General features: G+C 36.5%; 2 protein-coding genes across 2 annotated transcripts; both read right to left on the bottom strand.

The window, feature by feature from the left end:
* Positions 1–4,060: 4,060 nt before the first annotated feature.
* On the bottom strand, positions 4,061–4,938 carry LOC111457873 (ethylene-responsive transcription factor LEP-like). Its single transcript, XM_023100298.1, has one exon. It carries the CDS (start codon positions 4,898–4,900, stop codon positions 4,196–4,198), a length of 705 nt encoding a protein of 234 aa, XP_022956066.1. The 5' UTR covers positions 4,901–4,938; the 3' UTR covers positions 4,061–4,195.
* A 10,113-nt stretch (positions 4,939–15,051) lies between these two features.
* Positions 15,052–17,626, bottom strand: LOC111457496 (indole-3-acetic acid-amido synthetase GH3.17). The gene is made up of 4 exons (XM_023099716.1): positions 17,078–17,626; positions 16,900–17,001; positions 15,973–16,799; positions 15,052–15,870 (listed from the first exon to the last, which is right to left on the bottom strand). The coding sequence occupies exons 1-4, from the start codon at positions 17,371–17,373 to the stop codon at positions 15,278–15,280; spliced, it is 1,818 nt and encodes a 605-aa protein (XP_022955484.1). The 5' UTR covers positions 17,374–17,626; the 3' UTR covers positions 15,052–15,277.
* Between the last annotated feature and the right edge of the window lie 1,102 nt (positions 17,627–18,728).

Here is an 18,728-nt window from a genome sequence, read left to right as displayed (position 1 = left end):
TTTCTTGAACTCAATCATTATAGGGTGAGAGATTGAATCATGAACTACGGGAATGCTAATTGCGAGTTGACTCAAAATTGACAATTCTCTACTTGGAAAGATTCTATAATAGCCCAAGCTCACCATTAACAGATATTGTCTACTTTGGTCCGTTATGTATCGTCATTAGTCTCGAGGTTTTAAAACACGTTCACTAGGGAGAAGTTTTCACACCTGTATAAGGAATGTGTTTTCTCCTCTCCAACCTATGTGGGATCTCACAATCTACTCTCTTTGGGGGCTAACGTCTTTTAAAACCGTGAGTTTAATGACGATACATAATAGGCAAAAGCAGACATTATCTGCTAGAAGTGGCCTTGGACCATTACAAATGATATCAGAGCCAACTATAAGAGAGTGCAAGCCATTGGTCGAAGTAGCGTTAGACTCTCTCCATAGGAGACATGTTTTAAAACTATAAGGTTGACGATGATACATAATAGGTCAAAGCGGACAATATCTACTACACATTTGTAGTTTAAATCGATGATGTTTATAATTAAAAGTTAAAATTAGAGGAAAAAATATATATTATTAAGTAAAATTTGAAAATGGTATAAAATAAATATAAAAATAGAAAATATAAAAGAAAAACAGATTAATAAAATAATTTATTTAAAATGTAAAAGTCAAATATGAGAAACACGGAGTCCCCATTTGCCGCTTTCAAAGCCTCAACGATACGGACAGCAAAAATCATTACCATTAAATTATCATTAAATAATGACAATTATTAACAATAATGCATTTAATTATAACATTTTAATTGGGATTGGAATCTTAATCCAATTAATATGAAAAAAAAAATCAGCCACCTAAACTCACCTAAAATTATACCATTTAATTTTCAAAATATTTAAAAAATATCTTTAAATTTTAAATTCTCATTAATACTTTCAAACTATTTTAAAAAATTAAAAAAAAATATTTATCATTAATATACACTGCTTTATCATAATATTCTTTATGACCATTCAGCATGTTAGAAGGACTCGTGTTTATTTATGAGAATAGTCTTCATTCTTAGAAGCGATGAGTAAGTAAAGTGACCATTTTGCAGGAAATGCAAGAGAATATCGGACCATCAGGTGCCGAATCAAAATTTTGAAAATTAAATTGAACAAAATATATAAATACATGGATTAAATTAGATATTTTGAAATTAAATTAATTAAATTATACGAAAAAGTAATGTTTTTTAAATACTATATTATGAAATTAAACAAATTTAAATTCAAACCTACAAAATAAATATTAAAGTAAAAGTCATGATTGTTGAATGTTGGACATGGACAACAAAATTGATTATCATTTATTTATTTTATTAAATTACGCCAATTATTAACAATAATGCATCAATTTGGTAATTTAAATTGGGATTTGGAATGTAATTGGACAAGGGAGTTGAATAATTTAAATATTTATTTAATTTATTTGGTAATTCTTGTTCTACAAATGATATAATATTATTTTCTCATCTAATTAAATTGTTAATTGTTTTTAAACAATAATTGTACATTTGTATGAATAAAATATTTAATATTATTGCATAATTAATGATGTCATAAAAACAATTTGTTTCGTGTACGCTTCTAATTTTACCTAAATTAGAAACGTCACTATATGTATACCTTTAATAATATATGCGGAGAAAGTTAATAATAAAGGCATGGATTTATATGTTCAATTTAGAATAAGAAATGTCAACAATGTTGTAACGAAACATCGATGTAAATTTAAGTACGGGAATGAAAACTCTAAACTACATATAGACTACGAAACAGTGCATACTGCTATTTAAGCTTAGTTTTTATGGCCATTATAGCATCACCGTCATTCGTGCAGAAGCGTTTTACTTTTAACTGAAATATAAAAATAGCACGTGGTTTGAGTATTTTAAGAAATATTTAAAAGTAACCCCACTATTGGGGTCAGGTAATGCAATCACACACAAATATGATGGATCATATCCATTTTAAAATAACGTAACATGACCTTAAGCTCTTTCTAGTTCGAGCAGGGTTGAATGTGTGGTACTTCTCCACACAGCCCGTGCACGTGGATCTACCAAGCGGCTCATTTATGTACCCGTGAACCTGGCTTGTCACATATATATATATTGGGTTGAATTGAGAATTTCACCTTCTAGGAACATGCTTAGCATATGCAACCAATTATTAAGGTTATTATATAGTTATATATATAGTCAACATAATCTAAGTTATTTATTTTATTTATCTCAAAATATAAACAAATAAATATTAAAAAAAAAAAGAAAATAAGAGAAAAAGGGGGGAAAAAGAGTTTACTTTCTTATATAATTATTTAATAAATGGACAGGTACGGAAGTTGATCCTAGGATGTCCTGTGGTGTGTACCTAAAAACTTGTTGGTTTTATGTATTTTATATTTATTTAAGGAATAAATTCCGAATATCAGCAATATAATCTTTAATTGTTTAAAAAAAAAAATATATGTTTTTGTTTCTTTTGTAGACATTTACTCAAAAACCCATGGGTATTCATGGGTATTCGGGTTCGGACTCGGATCAGACCCCGAAATCCAGTCTTGAGCCCACCTTGCCTCTTCCAGTGCCTCTGGCCCACAATCTTGTTTTCGGCCCATTGGCTTCCTTGAGCCCAGAATGCGAGCCCACACTACCATTCCTTTGGGTCGCATGCATCTTCAAGTCCACGTGCAAGCTCGGCCCAACCCCATACGCCCAGCTCTCAGGTCACCCGCGCACTCCATCAGTATACCCGACCTGCGCACACGCTTGCCCCGCAATTGATCCGTCTACCCCCAACGACCCAACGACCCACGACCCTCTGTCTAAGGCTCGATGTGGCTCCAACTCGGCTCCGACGGTTTATTCGGCTCGGGTTACATGTTTTAAGCACCGTTCGACGTCTTTAGACCATTTCCTACCGGCACATTATATAGCGTGCAATTCTGTTCTTATATTCTGATTTTAGTAGGCTTAAGCTTAACCCTAATAATTTCTCATTTGCTCGAGATTTGAGCTGTGTTTTATTGTTCAAGTCCCGTAATTAGTATTAAAAGAAAGTACCCAGCACTTAAATTTATATGGGTAAGAGTGAATCTTATCTTATGAGATTATATTCTCAACTTATTACTTGGCCGAGTTATTAGAATATAGAGTTATTGAATAGCTACAAAATTAATTTCGCGCATAAAAATTAAAGGGTCTTTAGAGACAAAAGTTCATAACTCATTCACCATTACGATCGTGTCGCATATGAACATCTCATGAAATATTAATTTTTTTAATAAACGATTTTATGAAGAGAGATTAGATATTTTGTGATTCACTCCTCTACAAATTCATTGTATATGATATCAACTCCAATATCTCTCTATGAATCATTTGATTAAATCATTCAAAGTAGGTCATATCTTCCAGAGTTGGGGGGTCGGATACATATTGTATTAATAACTAAAATCTCATAAACTTCAAATATCAAATACTTACAAGTCACAACACATCAAACATCTGTTACAAACGTTAAACATTCTTAATAATTTTTAAAAGTAGGATAGGATCGGGTTGCAACTCAATTTTCAAGTTGGTCGGGTTAACCCCACAAAAAAAAAACCCGCAAACCAAATTGAATTTTCGTCTTTCTAAAAATTCTAACCCAGATCGAAAAAAAAAAAAACAATCTAATCTTACTCAATTTTTACAATTTAGGTTGGGTAGTTTGAATTAGTCATTTCATCGGATCATACGTACACCCCAAACCTCGAATAAAAAGTTTATTCGAATATATTATTATTATTATTGGGATAAGTCTTAATATAGGAACCATAAAGTGTATAAATCCAAATATGAAAAAAAAAAAGAAAAAAAAAAAAAAGAGAACGTGTGAGAGATAATTGAAGTAATTGTTTAATCACAATCTTGAACAATTGTTACAAGCACACACACAGAGTGAGCAGTAGCCATAGATTACTATACTGATAACCTCCAAAAATAAATATATTTATATATATATATATATAACACGTCATCAGACAGTTTCTGAGCTTGAGTGCCGCCATTCCATTCAAAAAGGAAAAACAAAAACACACAAACCTCTTGTACCTTAAACAACATTAAACTCACAAATTAAGAAAATCACGACATTTATTCAGCTCAGTAGAAGTAATTGGACGATGAATCGAATCCGAAGGCGTCGTTATTGGCATCGGGAAAGGGCGGCAAAGGCGCGTTCGAATCGAAGCCGATAAAAGAGGAAGAAGAGGAAGAGGACCAATCAATCATGGTGGCACAATCGTTATAGGAAGAAGAAGCGTCAGGTGGAAGCGGGGGGAGCTCGGCGTCGTGGTGTGGGATACCGGTGTCCATGAAGGCAGTGACAGGCTGATAAGAGTCGGTGTCGGGGAGCCAGTCGTTTCCGGGGAATGAGGTGGCAGTGAACGGGTCGTCGTGAAGGGTGAAGCAAAGGTGGTTGGGTTGGGTTTGGGGGTGGGAGGTTGGGGTTGGGGTTGGGGTTGGAGGGAAGAGTTGGGAGTCATCAGGGGAGATAATGGTGGTGACGGATGAGCCATGAGGCATGTCGGAATAGACAAAGTTGGTGCGAGCTTTGGAGCCACGCATGGAGCGAGCCGCACGGTCGTAGGCCAAGGCAGCCTCCTCGGCAGTGTCAAAGGTGCCAAGCCAATGCCTTTCTTTGGTAGATGGGTCTCGAATTTCAGCGGCGTATCGACCCCATGGGCGTCGTCGAACTCCTAGAAACCTTGTGGGCTCTTGTGGGTGTGGGTGTGGGTGTTGGTCATGGTGCTTTCTTCTTGGCTTGGATGGGGAAGGGGAGTTGGTGTTGGAGTTCTTGAAGTCCATGGAAAAAGGTGACAAAGGGAGAGAGAGAGAAGGGAATGAGTGTAGTAGGGCTTGTTTTAGGGGAGTTGCATGTTGGTGTGGGTATAAATAACCCAAATTTGTGGAATAATCTATTATATCATGTTTTATTACCCAAAATGAATGAGGAAAACTCCATAGGAGTAGGGGCCCTACTAACTTTGCATCATAATTGGTTCTCTATAAATCAAACATATGTAAAAAGGGGTTTGCATGTGATACTCTCAAAAGTTCCTTTTTTTTTTTAATGTATATATCTTTCTCTTTTTGCATTCTCTATAGGGGAGGTAGAACAACATGAAGAGATTGATATATGAACATGAACCCTAAAATATTACACCATGAGGAAGGTATTTGATTTTAAGGTCAATTACCCTGAACTCCAACTTATATTCTGTAAGATCGCATGTCGATTGGAGAGAGAAACGAGTGTCAACGAGAATGTTGGTCTTGAAGGCGGTGGATTGTGAGATCTCACATTGATTGGAGAGGACCGAGTGTCAGTGAGAACGCTGGACCCCGAGGGGGTGGATTGGAGATTGCACATCAATTGGAGAGAGAACGAGTGTCAGTGAGGATGCTGGGTCCTAAAGGGGGTGGATTGTGAAATCTCATATCGATTAGAGAGAGGAACGAGTGTCAGTGAGGATGTTGGGCCTCAAAGGGGGGTGGATTGTGAGATCGCACATCAATTGGAGAGAGGAATGAGTGTCAACGAGGATACTGGCCCCAAAGAGAGGTGGATTATGAGACCTCACATAGATTGGAGAGGGAAACAAACGTCAACAAGGACATTGGGCCCTGAATGAGGGTGAATTGTAAGATCCCACATTGGTTGGATTAGGGGAATGAAACATTCTTTATAAGGGTGTGGAAACCTCTCCCTAACGCATTTTAAAAACCTCGAGGGATAGTCCGAAAGGAAAAACCTAAAGATGACAATATCTACTAGCAACGAACTTGAGCTGTTACATATTCACTCTATCCTACAAACACAAATTCTCCACGCATTGCTTGTCTTCTAGTTTCAAGAAAAAAGAGTTATGGTCGACTCTAGAGAAAAGTGAGTCTTCCACTGATACTCGATTTAAGAAAATTTTAACTCGTACCTTCTAAAACGTTGTTGCAATAAGTGCTTCACTTAAACACAAAGTAAAAAAACCAAATCATTTGATAAACTATACTAAAAAACATGGATGTATTTGAGGAAACATGAACCCTAAATCACTTATTTAGCTCAAAATCAATTAAAATTTATTCAACCAACATCTAAACATGATTGATTAACACAGAATCGCTCAATTAACTTGACTCATGATGAAAGTTTGTTGTTAATTTGTTCATAATTTAAAAAGAAGAAGAGAAGTTATAATTAGAAGCAAAGAAAAAGGAAGAAAAGAATATAATTTGGAGAAGTCAATGATTTATGTACATAGTCAACCATGAATGAGGAAATGATCTGATCCACTTCATACCCATCATAATTGCATGTTCTCCATCAATCACCTCATTATTAACAAAATATGACATTTTTTTTATTTAAAATAATAATACTAATTAAATTGAAATCTCTGAATTAAGGTTAATTAATTAAAAACAAAAAGAGTGTTAATCATGATTTGTGTACTAACCAAATCGGTAAGCCTCACAGAATTATACGCATGCAAAGGGTGGAAGGAACTTTAATCAAAATTATATTTAATTAATTTGGTTTAAGAAGAAAAACATGACGCAGCTTATGATTGCCTAAGGCTAAGAGAGATGAATCTATTCAAATCTCATCATCATTTCCTTCATCATTCAAAAATCTCCCACCTTTTACCTTTTTGCATGCTCATCATTTTCATTATTGGGTTTCATTTATTTTCTTTTGTGCTCGGGATTTGATATCTGAATTCAGCACCTGATAGCTCTAGAGGTTCTCTGTAACATGGTCATTAGAATGAACATTGTCCCCACAAACTAGCACGAGTCGTTCTAGTATGTTTTGTCCTCACTCACATGCAGATCTTAGGAAAATTCCCAATAAGCTGCCTAACATAAAACTGCTCCAAGTAAAGTATGTTTAACGATGAAGTTCTTATGATTGAGCTATCGAAAAATAAAGATGCACCTTGTTCAATTCTTGCAAGTTTTTCTTAGTTATCATATACTTATGATTGCTCTCGGTTCATTCATATACTCCCTTTATATTCAAGTGTCACAACAATAAACCCAGTACAGGAGTTTGTCCACACGACCTTCTACTTTGATGGCATGTTAAATCATCAAGGAAGTCAAAAGTTTAAGATTGAACACAAAACCCTCTACTTCGATGTCGTGTTAGATCCTAATATTGTAACGGCCCAGATCCACCGCTAGCAAATATTATCATCTTTAGGCTTTCTCTTTTAGGCTTTAAAATGCATTTACTTGGGGAAAGTTTCCACATCCTTATAAATGGCGGTTTGTTCTCCTCCCCAACCAATGTGGGGCATCACAATCCACCCCCTTTCGAGGTCCAACGTCCTTACTGGCACACTGCCTCGTGTCTACCCCCGTTTGGGGAAAAGCGACGAGAAGGCTGGCATATCGTCCGGTGTCTAGCTCTCATACCATTTGTAACGGCCCAGATCCACCGCTAGCAGATTTTTCTCTTTGGGCTTCCCCTCAAGACTTTAAAACGCGTCTACTAGGGAAAGATTTCCATACCCTTGTAAATGGTGGTTTGTTTTCCTCCCAACAAATGTGGGACATCACAAATATCATACTAAATCATTGTTGAATTCAAAACGAACTTAATTATATCAATATTTTTAGTCGAAAAGAAACAATTTTTTAGATGAAATAGAAGGGTCTCCAAGAAAAAGAAGTACTAAATAAAAAAATTGAGTTTTTGACAAGATCATGTTACCCTCTACATGTTACATGAGAGAGAGAGAGAATATAATTATCTCAGCCATGTGCTTCCATTTTGTGCTAAATACAATGATACACTCCACAATCATCTCATAAATTTTGAAATTTTGATTGGCTTTTTTGTCCTTTAATTAATTAAATTTATTAAATTGATTGGTTTAATTAATGAATTAATAAGGGTAGTTTAGAGAAATACCCGATTGCTAATTAAGTTGTATGAACTCCCTTTGTTGCCTTGCATGTGACAACGACAAGACACACATTTGCTCTTTTGTTTCTATTTTTTTCCGAAAAAACATCCCAACAATGGTCGGTTCTTCACCTAATTCACCTCATCCTTTTTAACTACGACCCATTATCTAACTCAACCACCCACCCATTATCCTTTACTTTATTTTATTTCTTATAATTTTAGCGTCGATCTTGTGCGACAACTGAGAATTATCGATATCTACCAGAGAAGAAATGACATTAGATAAAGATTTGATATGTTAAATCACTGTTAACTTCAAAGGCTCGAGTTGATCGTTAAGTTAGGGGTATATTTGCTTTTGAGTGATAATATATTAGTAAGGAAGTCGTCATTATTTAATGGATTAATAATGATCCAAATCCAAGAGCATATTAGGTTTAAGATTTGTTTAAAGACTTTGGCAGCTTTTGAGTATTGTATTGGTTTGGGATTGCCGGAAGATTTTGACTTTTATATGAGCCCCTTGGTATGTATATGTAAGTGGTGCTAAACCACCACCTTCCTAGAAACTCGTTCGTCAATCGGTCATAGCCTTCAATTTTAATTTAAAGAGCGTCGGTTAGTGAAAGGTTTTCATATTCTTATAAGAAATGTTTCGTTCTCCTCTCCGACCGATAGATGTGGGATCTCACAGTCCACCCACTTAGGACCCAGCGCCCTCGTTGGCACACCGCTCAGTGTTTGGCTCTGATACCATTTGTAACAGCCAATACGTGAAAGGTTTTCATACCCTTATAAAGAATGTTTCATTCTCCTCTACAACCGATGGATGTGGGATCTCATAGTCCACCCACTTGGGACCTAGTGCCCTCGTTGGCACACCGCTCAGTGTCTGGCTTTGATACCATTTGTAACAGCCAAAACGTGAAAGGTTTCCATACCCTTATAAGGAATGTTTCATTCTCCTCTCCAATTGATCAATGTGGGATCTCACAGTTCTCTTGGAGCCCCACGTCCTCTTTGGCACACTGCTCAATGTCTAGCTCTGATACTATTTGTAACAACCAAAACCTCTCTCCAGTAGACAATATCTACTAGGGGTGGTGCTAAACCACCACCTTCCTAAAAACTCGTTCGGTTATAGCCCTTAATCTTAACTTAAAGAGCGTCTGTTAGTGAAAGGTTTCCATACCCTTATAAGAAATGTTTCGTTATCCTCTCCAACTGATGGATGTGGAATCTCATAGTCCACTCCCTTGTGGCCCAACGTCTTCGTTGGCACACTGCTCAATGTCTGTCTCTGATACCATTTGTAACAGCCAAAACCTCTCTCTAGTAGCAATATCTACTAGCGGTGGGTGAGTCTAAACTGTTACAAAAAAGGTTAGAAGGGTAGTAATTTCTACTCATAAATGATTATTTGAGTCGGGTTTTGAGTATAATAATTCTATTGACTTATAAAAACGGGTCCTAATTCTCGAACTAAAAGTATGAGTCAAAAAGGGAAAGTATAGGTTGAAAATATGAAATGAAAGGGAGGGGGCAAGTGGACATAAAATCCAAAGAAAAATATATATGTAGAGGTTGAATTAAGAAGACACGTTTATCAATGAGCTAAAACGAATAATTTAGGGCAATTGGTCTATATGTCACCCTAATGGCATCTAAAACGCCTTTCTTCACCTCATCTCATACTCAATGTTTTGGCTCTTCTTACTCTTGTTCAAAATCCCCTTATTTATGCACATAGAATAGCCTACAAGACCTCTCGTAATTGATGATGTTGTGTGTTGTAATGTCTGATATGCAAGATTTGGATCAAGATTTTTTTTTTAGTAAAAGAACGTAATGCATAGAAAATTAAGATAAAACAGTAATATCCATAAATGACATCTCGTAATTGAGGATGTTGTGTACTGTAACGTCTCATGCCCATGATTTAAATTAGGACTTGAAATTCAGATGATGACCCTGATATTCATTTGCATACCCTGTGACATAGTCATGTTACTTACTCTTTGCTTCTTAGAGTTAAGACTATTCCCACAAAGAAATACAAGTCATTTCAGCATGTTTTGTTCTCATTTGCTCAGTCAACGTAAAATTGCTCTAAACTTTAAAGTTCTTATGATTGAGCCACTGAACACGAAGATGTCCCTAGTAGTGACTTTCAACTCTTTTAAGCTTTTTTTAGTCATTCTATCTTCAAGATTGCTCTCATTCAGATGTGGGCCCAGTTAATCTATATACCGCTTCATTACTCGAATGTCACATATTCCCACGTAGAACTTCATTTTTTTCAACGAATCGAAAAAAACCCTAAAAAAATTAGTCGAGAACAGAGCCGAAGATTTGAGTGATTTAGTATTAAAAAATTAGGAAAGAAAGAAATAATGGAGGAAGCAAAGCGTCAAAGAAGAGGGGAAAGAGGGAGAAGGTGGTTTGAAAATCCCATGAATCTCCATTCCCAATAAACGAATAAAACAGATTGAACAGTGAAAACGATGGTCAAAAGGAAGCTTTCCCACCCGTAGAACATGGGGGAGCCTTAAAAAAATACACAAAAAAAAAAAGACAAATCTATTAGAAAAGGTTGACTGTTCGACACTTTTGAAATTAGGGGAGTTTAAGATTTCGAGGGAAGGAGTAGGTTTCGGGTTTGAATGGAATTCATGCTCGTCCTATTCTAAGATATTGTGTAGACTGTTCAAAGTCTTTATAAGCGTTTAAATCTAATGAATCTGAGTACTTGTCTTTGCATCTATTAATTTTAATCTGTTCATTGAGTTAGAAATGCATGTGGTCGTGCTTAGCACTTTCAACGCAGTCTTCTAGTTAATTACGACGTTGAATGTCTACTATAAAACGAAAATAAACATATAAAACGAAATTAGGAGAGCTTTTGAAATTAGAGGAAGCACCGTGGTTACGATGTTGAAGGTTTGCATTTCAAAAGTTCAAAGGGAAACGACGTTGAATGTCTACGACACAAACATATAAAACAAAAATAAATAATGTAACATTTGTAACATCGAATGAAAAGTAAGAATAATGCCCTAACCTAACTTAACGCTATAAAATAAACAAAATGTAAATACCCTAACACTGGTTCCATGGTCTTTATTGCGACGTTGCCGTTATTCGTACAGAGGTGTCTTAACTTTATATGAAATGTAAGAGCAGCACATGACTTGAGTATTTCTAATATTCTGTAAGTAACCCATTATTAGAGTCGAAAAATGCACACACATACAACATAGAGGGATTTGTCCTTTTAACATATCATAGCATGGTTTTAAGCACCTTTCCATTTCGGACAAGGTTGGATGGGTAGTACTTCTCTACACCACATGCATGTAAGCATGAGCTCACTAGGCGAGCTCGCACAACTCCTGAATCTAGCTCGTCGAACTAGCACTCGCTAACAAACTCTTGTCGAACATCACAAAGGAAAAATACCCATATAACATCACGAAGAACATAAATGTCAAAAATCATAAATCGTAACATACGTGTCCATACTCATCATATTGGGAAGTATCCTAATGCTTTAGGTCAGTCGTAAAATCGTGTCTTCAGAGTCAGGTTCGTGAGTGAAAGTTGAGCCATAGACACATCTAGATCGACTAGATCGACTAGGTCGAGCACGGTACATTGGATCTCCTCCAAATTTGGATCCGCACTCATTTTATTGGGTTGGTAGACAAGTCCACAATTTGAATGAAGCCCAAAATAGGCTTAAAATGGCTTAGGCTCTCAATCATCCATCCATCCATCCAGCCCACGTCACTAAGGGCTTAAACACAAAAATTATAATACATTTATTGATAATTCGATTTTTCATATGAAATTCATTAAATAATATTAATAATTTTCATACAAAAACGACACAAATATAGACATGTCTCCAAAGTATCATAACATAAAAAATACAGCGACTAAATCTTGAAAGTACAAGAACAAAAAATAATTATTAATTACGTGCGTGCGTGCGGGTGCGCACGCGTGCACGTGTGGGTCGAGATCGGGTCAAAGTTAATAATTAAATTATTTGGAAAAAGAAAAAAAAGGAAAGGGAGAGGTAAAGGAGGGATGGGAGGAGCAATGGTAGGGAAGTGAAGGAATTAATAGTCCGAAGGTTGTGGAGGCAAAGGATACCCCATTTATGAATGTCCTTTCACTTTCTTTACATGGCGAAAACGAAACCTTATCCTCAACAACCCTCACAAACAAACACCCATATACTGCCCCCCCAATTCGATCGGCCCACCTTCACGGCCCACCATCGCGGCCCACCATCGCGGCCCAACACGCTTTTACTTTTCTTTTTTATTTTAACTTAAATTAATAAATATATTTTCTTTATTTCCATACCAAAACAACTAAAAATATTTTTAAAATACGCTAATTTTTAAAACTAATGTTAAAAAATTTGGAATAATCTATCTCTATCTTAGACAGTTTTTGTTAATATATTGACACTAAAAGAGTGAATTTTTCCTTTTTATAAAATAAAAAAGGTGTTAAATGCTATTTTAAAATTTCAGGAGTATTTATTTTTAAATATACTATTAACGGTAAGGGTATTTCTTAATTTTTTAAAATAATTTGAACGGTAGTAATTTTTTTTTTTTAAAGTCTAAGGGTATTTTTTAAATACTATTAAAAGTTCAAAAATATTATTGAAATAGAGTAGATGTATTTTTTAGATTTTTTTTTTAATTTAATGTTTTTATTAAATCTTTTGAAAGTTTAGGTGTATTTTTTTTAGACAAAATATAAGGTTTAATAATATAAGTCAGCTGAGTCAGATTATTTTTTTAATTATTTAAGAATATAACACTTATATTATTGTTACATTAATAACTAAAATTTCATAAAATTCAAATATTAAACCTTAGGAATCGCAAATCAAAATACATAACTAACATTTGTTACAGACGTCAAGTCAACTGTAACCCTATTGTTCACATTGACCCAAAAAAAAAATAGTCAACTCACAAACGGATTTCAATTTTAAATATTTTTTAAAATTCAACTCAACCCGTATCGAAAAAATAATCTAACCCAACTCAACATTTTTAGATTGAATTGAGTGACGGGTCCGGTCGAGTTATCGAGTTATATAAAGCGGGACGAGAGAAGGAAGGGTGGGTGGGGGCATGTAAGGATTGAAAAGGCAAACAGCTACATTTTTGTCATTGTAGTTTTTAACACAACAAACATTACAGCTACAGAACTTGTCTTTTTCTCCTTAACATCAATCCAACTCACACGTGTGTCCTATTCAATACTTTCCTCACTTCACTCCTATGGTCCCCATTTTCATTTTTCCTTAATATTATTATGCATTTTCCCCAATTATTTTCCTCTTCAACCTTTCAATCACATTGCACCACGTGTTCTCGAGATTTTGAATTGCTATTCCTCGAAGGGTTGACACGGTTAGCTACAACTAGTTCATTGTATTTATGGGTGTCGCCCGTATTTTAGTCCAGCTCAAGCTCTTTACCATTAAAGTCGACATATCTGCTATGATTGTCATTGTCTAGATCTTTCTCACACTTGTTGTTGCTCGTTATAGCACTGATAGCAAGGAGGAATAGACAAGTTCGTTTGTTTTCATGTGGGTCCTACTTTCTAGAGCTAAAGTCGTAGTTTTCATAAAGGTGACCACCCAATTAAAATGATCTTAAAAATTTCTTTGGCCCATGCTCGTAATTTAGATCAAGATTTGGAATCTTCGTGATGACCTTAGCATCTCAAGATTCAGATCAAGATTTGAAACTTGAATGTAGTACCTGATAGCCCTGATATTCTCTTGTGTGCAAACGAATATATAGACCTATGGCTTAACCAACAACCTTTCTCCGTCCCACCTTATGTATAAAACTGTTTAAAACTAAATCACTTGCAGTGACTTTCCTCGGGACAGAATCATCTAAACCTTAAACGACCCATATAGACCTTGATCATCTACTATAAGCTTATGATGAATGCATGCAAGAGGTCTCACTGAATGTGAATCTATGATTACTTCAAGAGAAACAAAGAGCATCAGTGAAAGGCTAGACCAAACCCGAGAAGAGAATCGTACCTTAACGTGAAGGTTGAGCATCGCACCAACGACAAGGCGGTGGAGTAGAGTACGCTAGAGGTGTACGAAAACGCGATCTCCCCTCGAACGAATAGCGAAAAAGGGTGTACTTGAAAAGAAACAAAGAGGGGGGAAATGGGTGGAGGGAGCCACAAGTAATAAAAGGAGGAGGAGGAGGAGGCAGCGATGGGGGGGTGGGTGGGCTAAGCCTAAAGCCCACGTGCTCCACATAAATGCCCTTCAGACAGCCCCAATCCCACACTGCCCCTTGCTTCTATCCCTCCTTCCCCCTATTGTCTTCTCCTCCCAATCTTCTTCCCCTTTCCCTCTACAGTTCTTGCTGTCTCCTTTGGGTTCCTCTCCTTGTCCCCTTCCCCCCCTCCCCCGCCGTGGCCTCTCCTCTGCCTCCATCTTCTCTGTGGGTCTCCTTCCTTTTCCACCACACTGTTCTTGTAGGCCTCCCTCTTTTCATTCATGTCGTAATGACTTCCATTCGTAGCCCGAGCATTTCCGTCCTTCGGTTTCCACAATTCTTTCGCATCATTTCGAGTGTTTTATTACTCCATTTTTGTATCCTTTTTCGTTGACTTTTACAACGTCTTCATTCTAAATGTATGAAATGACCTCTAAACTACAAACTTTACAATACTGTAATTCCCTAAAGTTACTACTGTTGTAAGTTGTCATGAATGTATTGTCGTAATTCTCATTTAGTTCATAACCCATTACTCGAAATGGTTCATATTCTCATCTTGAGTCATGTAAAGGCTTGTCTAGCCTTGTTTTGAGACGTGGAGTCATTGTCATTTTGTATTTGCCTAGAGATAATTGAGAGGCTTTTTGTGTGAGATAGGGGAATTTCTTCCCTTCAAACCACGTAAATTTTTATGAGTGTAATCGATTTTACTTTCACTTCCACTACAATAATTAGGTATCAAAACGATCTTAGTTGTGAAATTGGAGTACAACAAGTGGTATCAGAACATTAAAGGTTGTGTCATTACGACAAGATTTCAACATAAAATATGCTAAAAAAAAAACTGCTACTTTGTAGTTTGTCCAAATAATTCCCACACATATCAGGAAAAAAAAAACCACACAGTTTCTAAAAAACAGAGGAAAAAACAGAGGAGGAGAAGAAAACGACATAAATACACTAAAACAATGGTGGTCATTGAGAATACTGAGCTCTAAATGGCTCCCAAAATGGCGTTTTCCGGCTGAAAAATCTCCCCACCGCCCTCGAATCAAGAATCCTAATGGCCTCCTCCGACTTAATACATCTGGGTGTCTTGTATTGATTCACAGAAGAGCCTTGCGACACACAAAAATCCATTAATGCATCAAAAGCTCCATGTTTCACAACCCTGATCTCCAATGGCCCAATGGATTTATCTTTGCTTCGGCACCTTCTATACACAGAATCCAGTGATTTTTCAACACTTGAACAACATTCTTCCATTAAACTCGATTCCAGCTCTCCCAAACTCTCGCACCCTCCTCTGTTTTTCAGCTCCCAAAACAGAACATAATGCCCTGGAATCGACCCTGTATCGGCATAGCTTGTGTACTCTGTTAACAAAACACCAAGCGGCTCAAGCAGCAATTTCGCCTTTGTGATTGCATTCAATAAGTCATCTTCGTTTGTCTTGTCGGTGTCTATGCTTAACACAACGTTCCGGCGATGAACGAATCGGAATTGAGGGGCGGAGTTGTGGAAGCCAGTTACCATTAGAATGTCACCTACTCTGTATCTGTATAGCCCTGAAACCACCAAGAACAGAACAATGAACTTAACAAAAAATCAAAAAATGTGGGTCAGATCCAAAAAAGAAGAAGAATTAAAAGATGGGTTTGTTTTATCACCTGTGAAAGTTGTGACAACCAGCTCGTAATAATGACCGAGCTTCACATCGACAAGATCCACCGTTTCAAATTCATCAGCTGGTGGAACAGAGCCGCCATTACAATGGCTCAATTCACCATTGTTCTTCTCCACTGGTAAGAACTCGAAGAACGCCATATTTGGAAGAAGGGTATAAGAAACATCCGAGGGCTTACTCAAAGGATTGAAATTGATACCAAAATAACACTCAGAGGAAGCATACATAGTCGAAACTAAAGGAAGCCCACCACTGTAGAATTCAAGAGTGGGTATATACTGAGCCATGGACCCTGTTACAATAACTTCAATGTATTTCGTTTTAGGCCAAATCTTCTTGATTATACCTTCCCATAACTTCTCCCCGCACATGGCGTCGATCAAATCAGCCAAAGCGGCGTTGGGTTTGGTGAGGAGTAAAGAAACAGAGGCTCTGCAATTTGGGTCTGTGATCCAATCACTGACATACCCATGTCTTATGTTATCGCTCATCTCTTTCCAGTGATCTTCCAAGAATTTGATAGCACGAAGAAAAGCGGACGCAAAAACTGCACCAACTCGAAGAACATCTTCCCTTTGAACTAACCCACATAGCAATTGACAGTACATGCTCTGCCTACTGTCTGCGCACAGAATCGTTTCATCTGGGCTTGTGTAAACATTGTACCGATTGAACGGGCGGTTTCTGAAGTTCTTGCTTTTGTAATAGCTGGTAAGAACAGGCCTTGCCATTAACCCAGATGGGGTGCTGATTTCTGGCTTGATAAACAAAAGATACATCCCTTTTCCTTGTTCTAGACCATCCACATACCTGAATTCGAACGCCAAGAACAAAAACAGAGGAATTTGAACACAAAAACAATAACAATGATGGTAATGATAATAAAGCAGCACTGTTTTATTCATCATACTTGTTCATCACAGGAACGAGGAGATTATAAAAGAATGTCTTTCTATCCAAATCTTCAGCAGTTGAAGGCATCATTTTGGGGTGTCCACCAGAAGTTCCAGAGCTGCATTTTCATTATTGATATCAATAAACAGAGCTTCTGCTACCCATTTGAATTGATTCAAAGATGAATTAGTTACCTGGTGAGTAGCTCAATGATGGGTTGAGCTGAAATTATATTGGAAGGTTCTCCATTAGCAATTCTCTCAATATAAGGCTTGATATCTTCGTAGTTCACCACAGGGACAGTGTTCTTGAAAAGATGAACATCAGGAGAGTGGCAGCCATTGATGAAGCTTTTGAGATATTCAGTATTGGCGTTTTGTGTAAGAATCTTCTCAATCACTTGTTCTTGTATTTGCCTTGCATTTTGTGTCAGATCCTCAAGCAACTTCAACCCGCCTTCATTGTCGTTCGGATCAAAACTCGGCAACATCGTATCAATCAACGAACAAAAACAAGAACAAGAACAAGAACGAGAAAAAGGGTATCCAAGAGATCGGGATTTGGACAGAAAGTACTCAAGTTTTGAGTTCAAAACATCGCATCAAAAGGATTCCCAATGAATGTAACAGCAAAAGTTTCCCCTTTTTTCTTTTTTTCTTTTTCTTTTTCTCAATCAGCTCATAACTATAACTATAAACTGACAAATTGACTGTGCAAATCCTTTTCTTTGTGAAGGTATTCTGTTTTCCAGGTATCTGTAATGGCAGGGAGGCAGAAGGGGAAAGGATTAAATAACAGATTCTCAAGGGGATTTTTTCAAATTAAAAAAAAAAAAAAAAAAAAAAAAAAAAAAAAAAAAAAAAAAAAAAAAAAACAAAAACAAAAACAAAAACAAAAAACAAAAAGAAGGAAATGTAAGGGAAGTAGAGGCTATGGAGGTCCTACACATGTGGCCTTGTCTGGTAAACTGTGAATTATTATAATATATATATAAACCTATACATATAGAGAGAGAAAGAGAAACTACAGGTCAAAACAACTCCGCTATCTTTGCCTATAGCCTCAAGTTTCAGTGATTCACTATAAGAAATAATGGATACGATAGCTTATGAAGAACACTCGTTACAAGAAATAATGAATATGATAGTTTACGAAAAACGCTATTATAGACTTTTGAATATAGTAGTTTTCGAGCGAGGAACAAAATCGAGGCCGAGATTGGAAGGCATTGAAGAGGGTTTTGTTGTTGAAGTTATATATGTGAAGAGAGAGAGATGAGGAAAGGAGGAGAAAAGGACATGATTAAGAACTGTCTTTTCAAGCAAATAATCCAAGAAAATAAAAACGTATGCATATTGGCAATCATGGACATATCACTTTACAGCTCTCTTATGCTTCAATAAAGATACCACTTTTTAAGTTTCCCTCTCGTTTTTTTATATGTTTTTCTATAAAAATATCGCTAATGTTTCTTACGTTTTGTCACGTTTTACGTAAAGTTTCATAATCAAGATTTAGATTAGGGTTCGGAATCTGGGTTCCGCTCGTAATCACTTTAGAATTTGGAATCTAGGCTTCGACATTCTCTTGCAGCTCTTATGACATGACCATGTTACGTACTTGACTTGAGCTATTTTTAAGAGTGAAGAGCATCCTAACAAGTCATCTCTGGTCTGCTATGTTCTGAGCTGCCCAGTTTGTTGGTACAACATGACCACATTACTTGCTTGATTTGAACTACTTCTAAGAAGTGTATCGTGACAAACCATCAGGGGCATTATAGTCATTTAAGCATGTTATGTTCTCACTCATGTGTTTCTATAATTGAGATACTCAGTTTGTTGG

Source organism: Cucurbita moschata, unplaced genomic scaffold, assembly GCF_002738365.1.
Source record: "Cucurbita moschata cultivar Rifu unplaced genomic scaffold, Cmos_1.0 Cmo_Scf00020, whole genome shotgun sequence".
NCBI classification, from domain to species: domain Eukaryota; kingdom Viridiplantae; phylum Streptophyta; class Magnoliopsida; order Cucurbitales; family Cucurbitaceae; genus Cucurbita; species Cucurbita moschata.
This window is presented reverse-complemented; position numbering and strand designations above follow the sequence as displayed.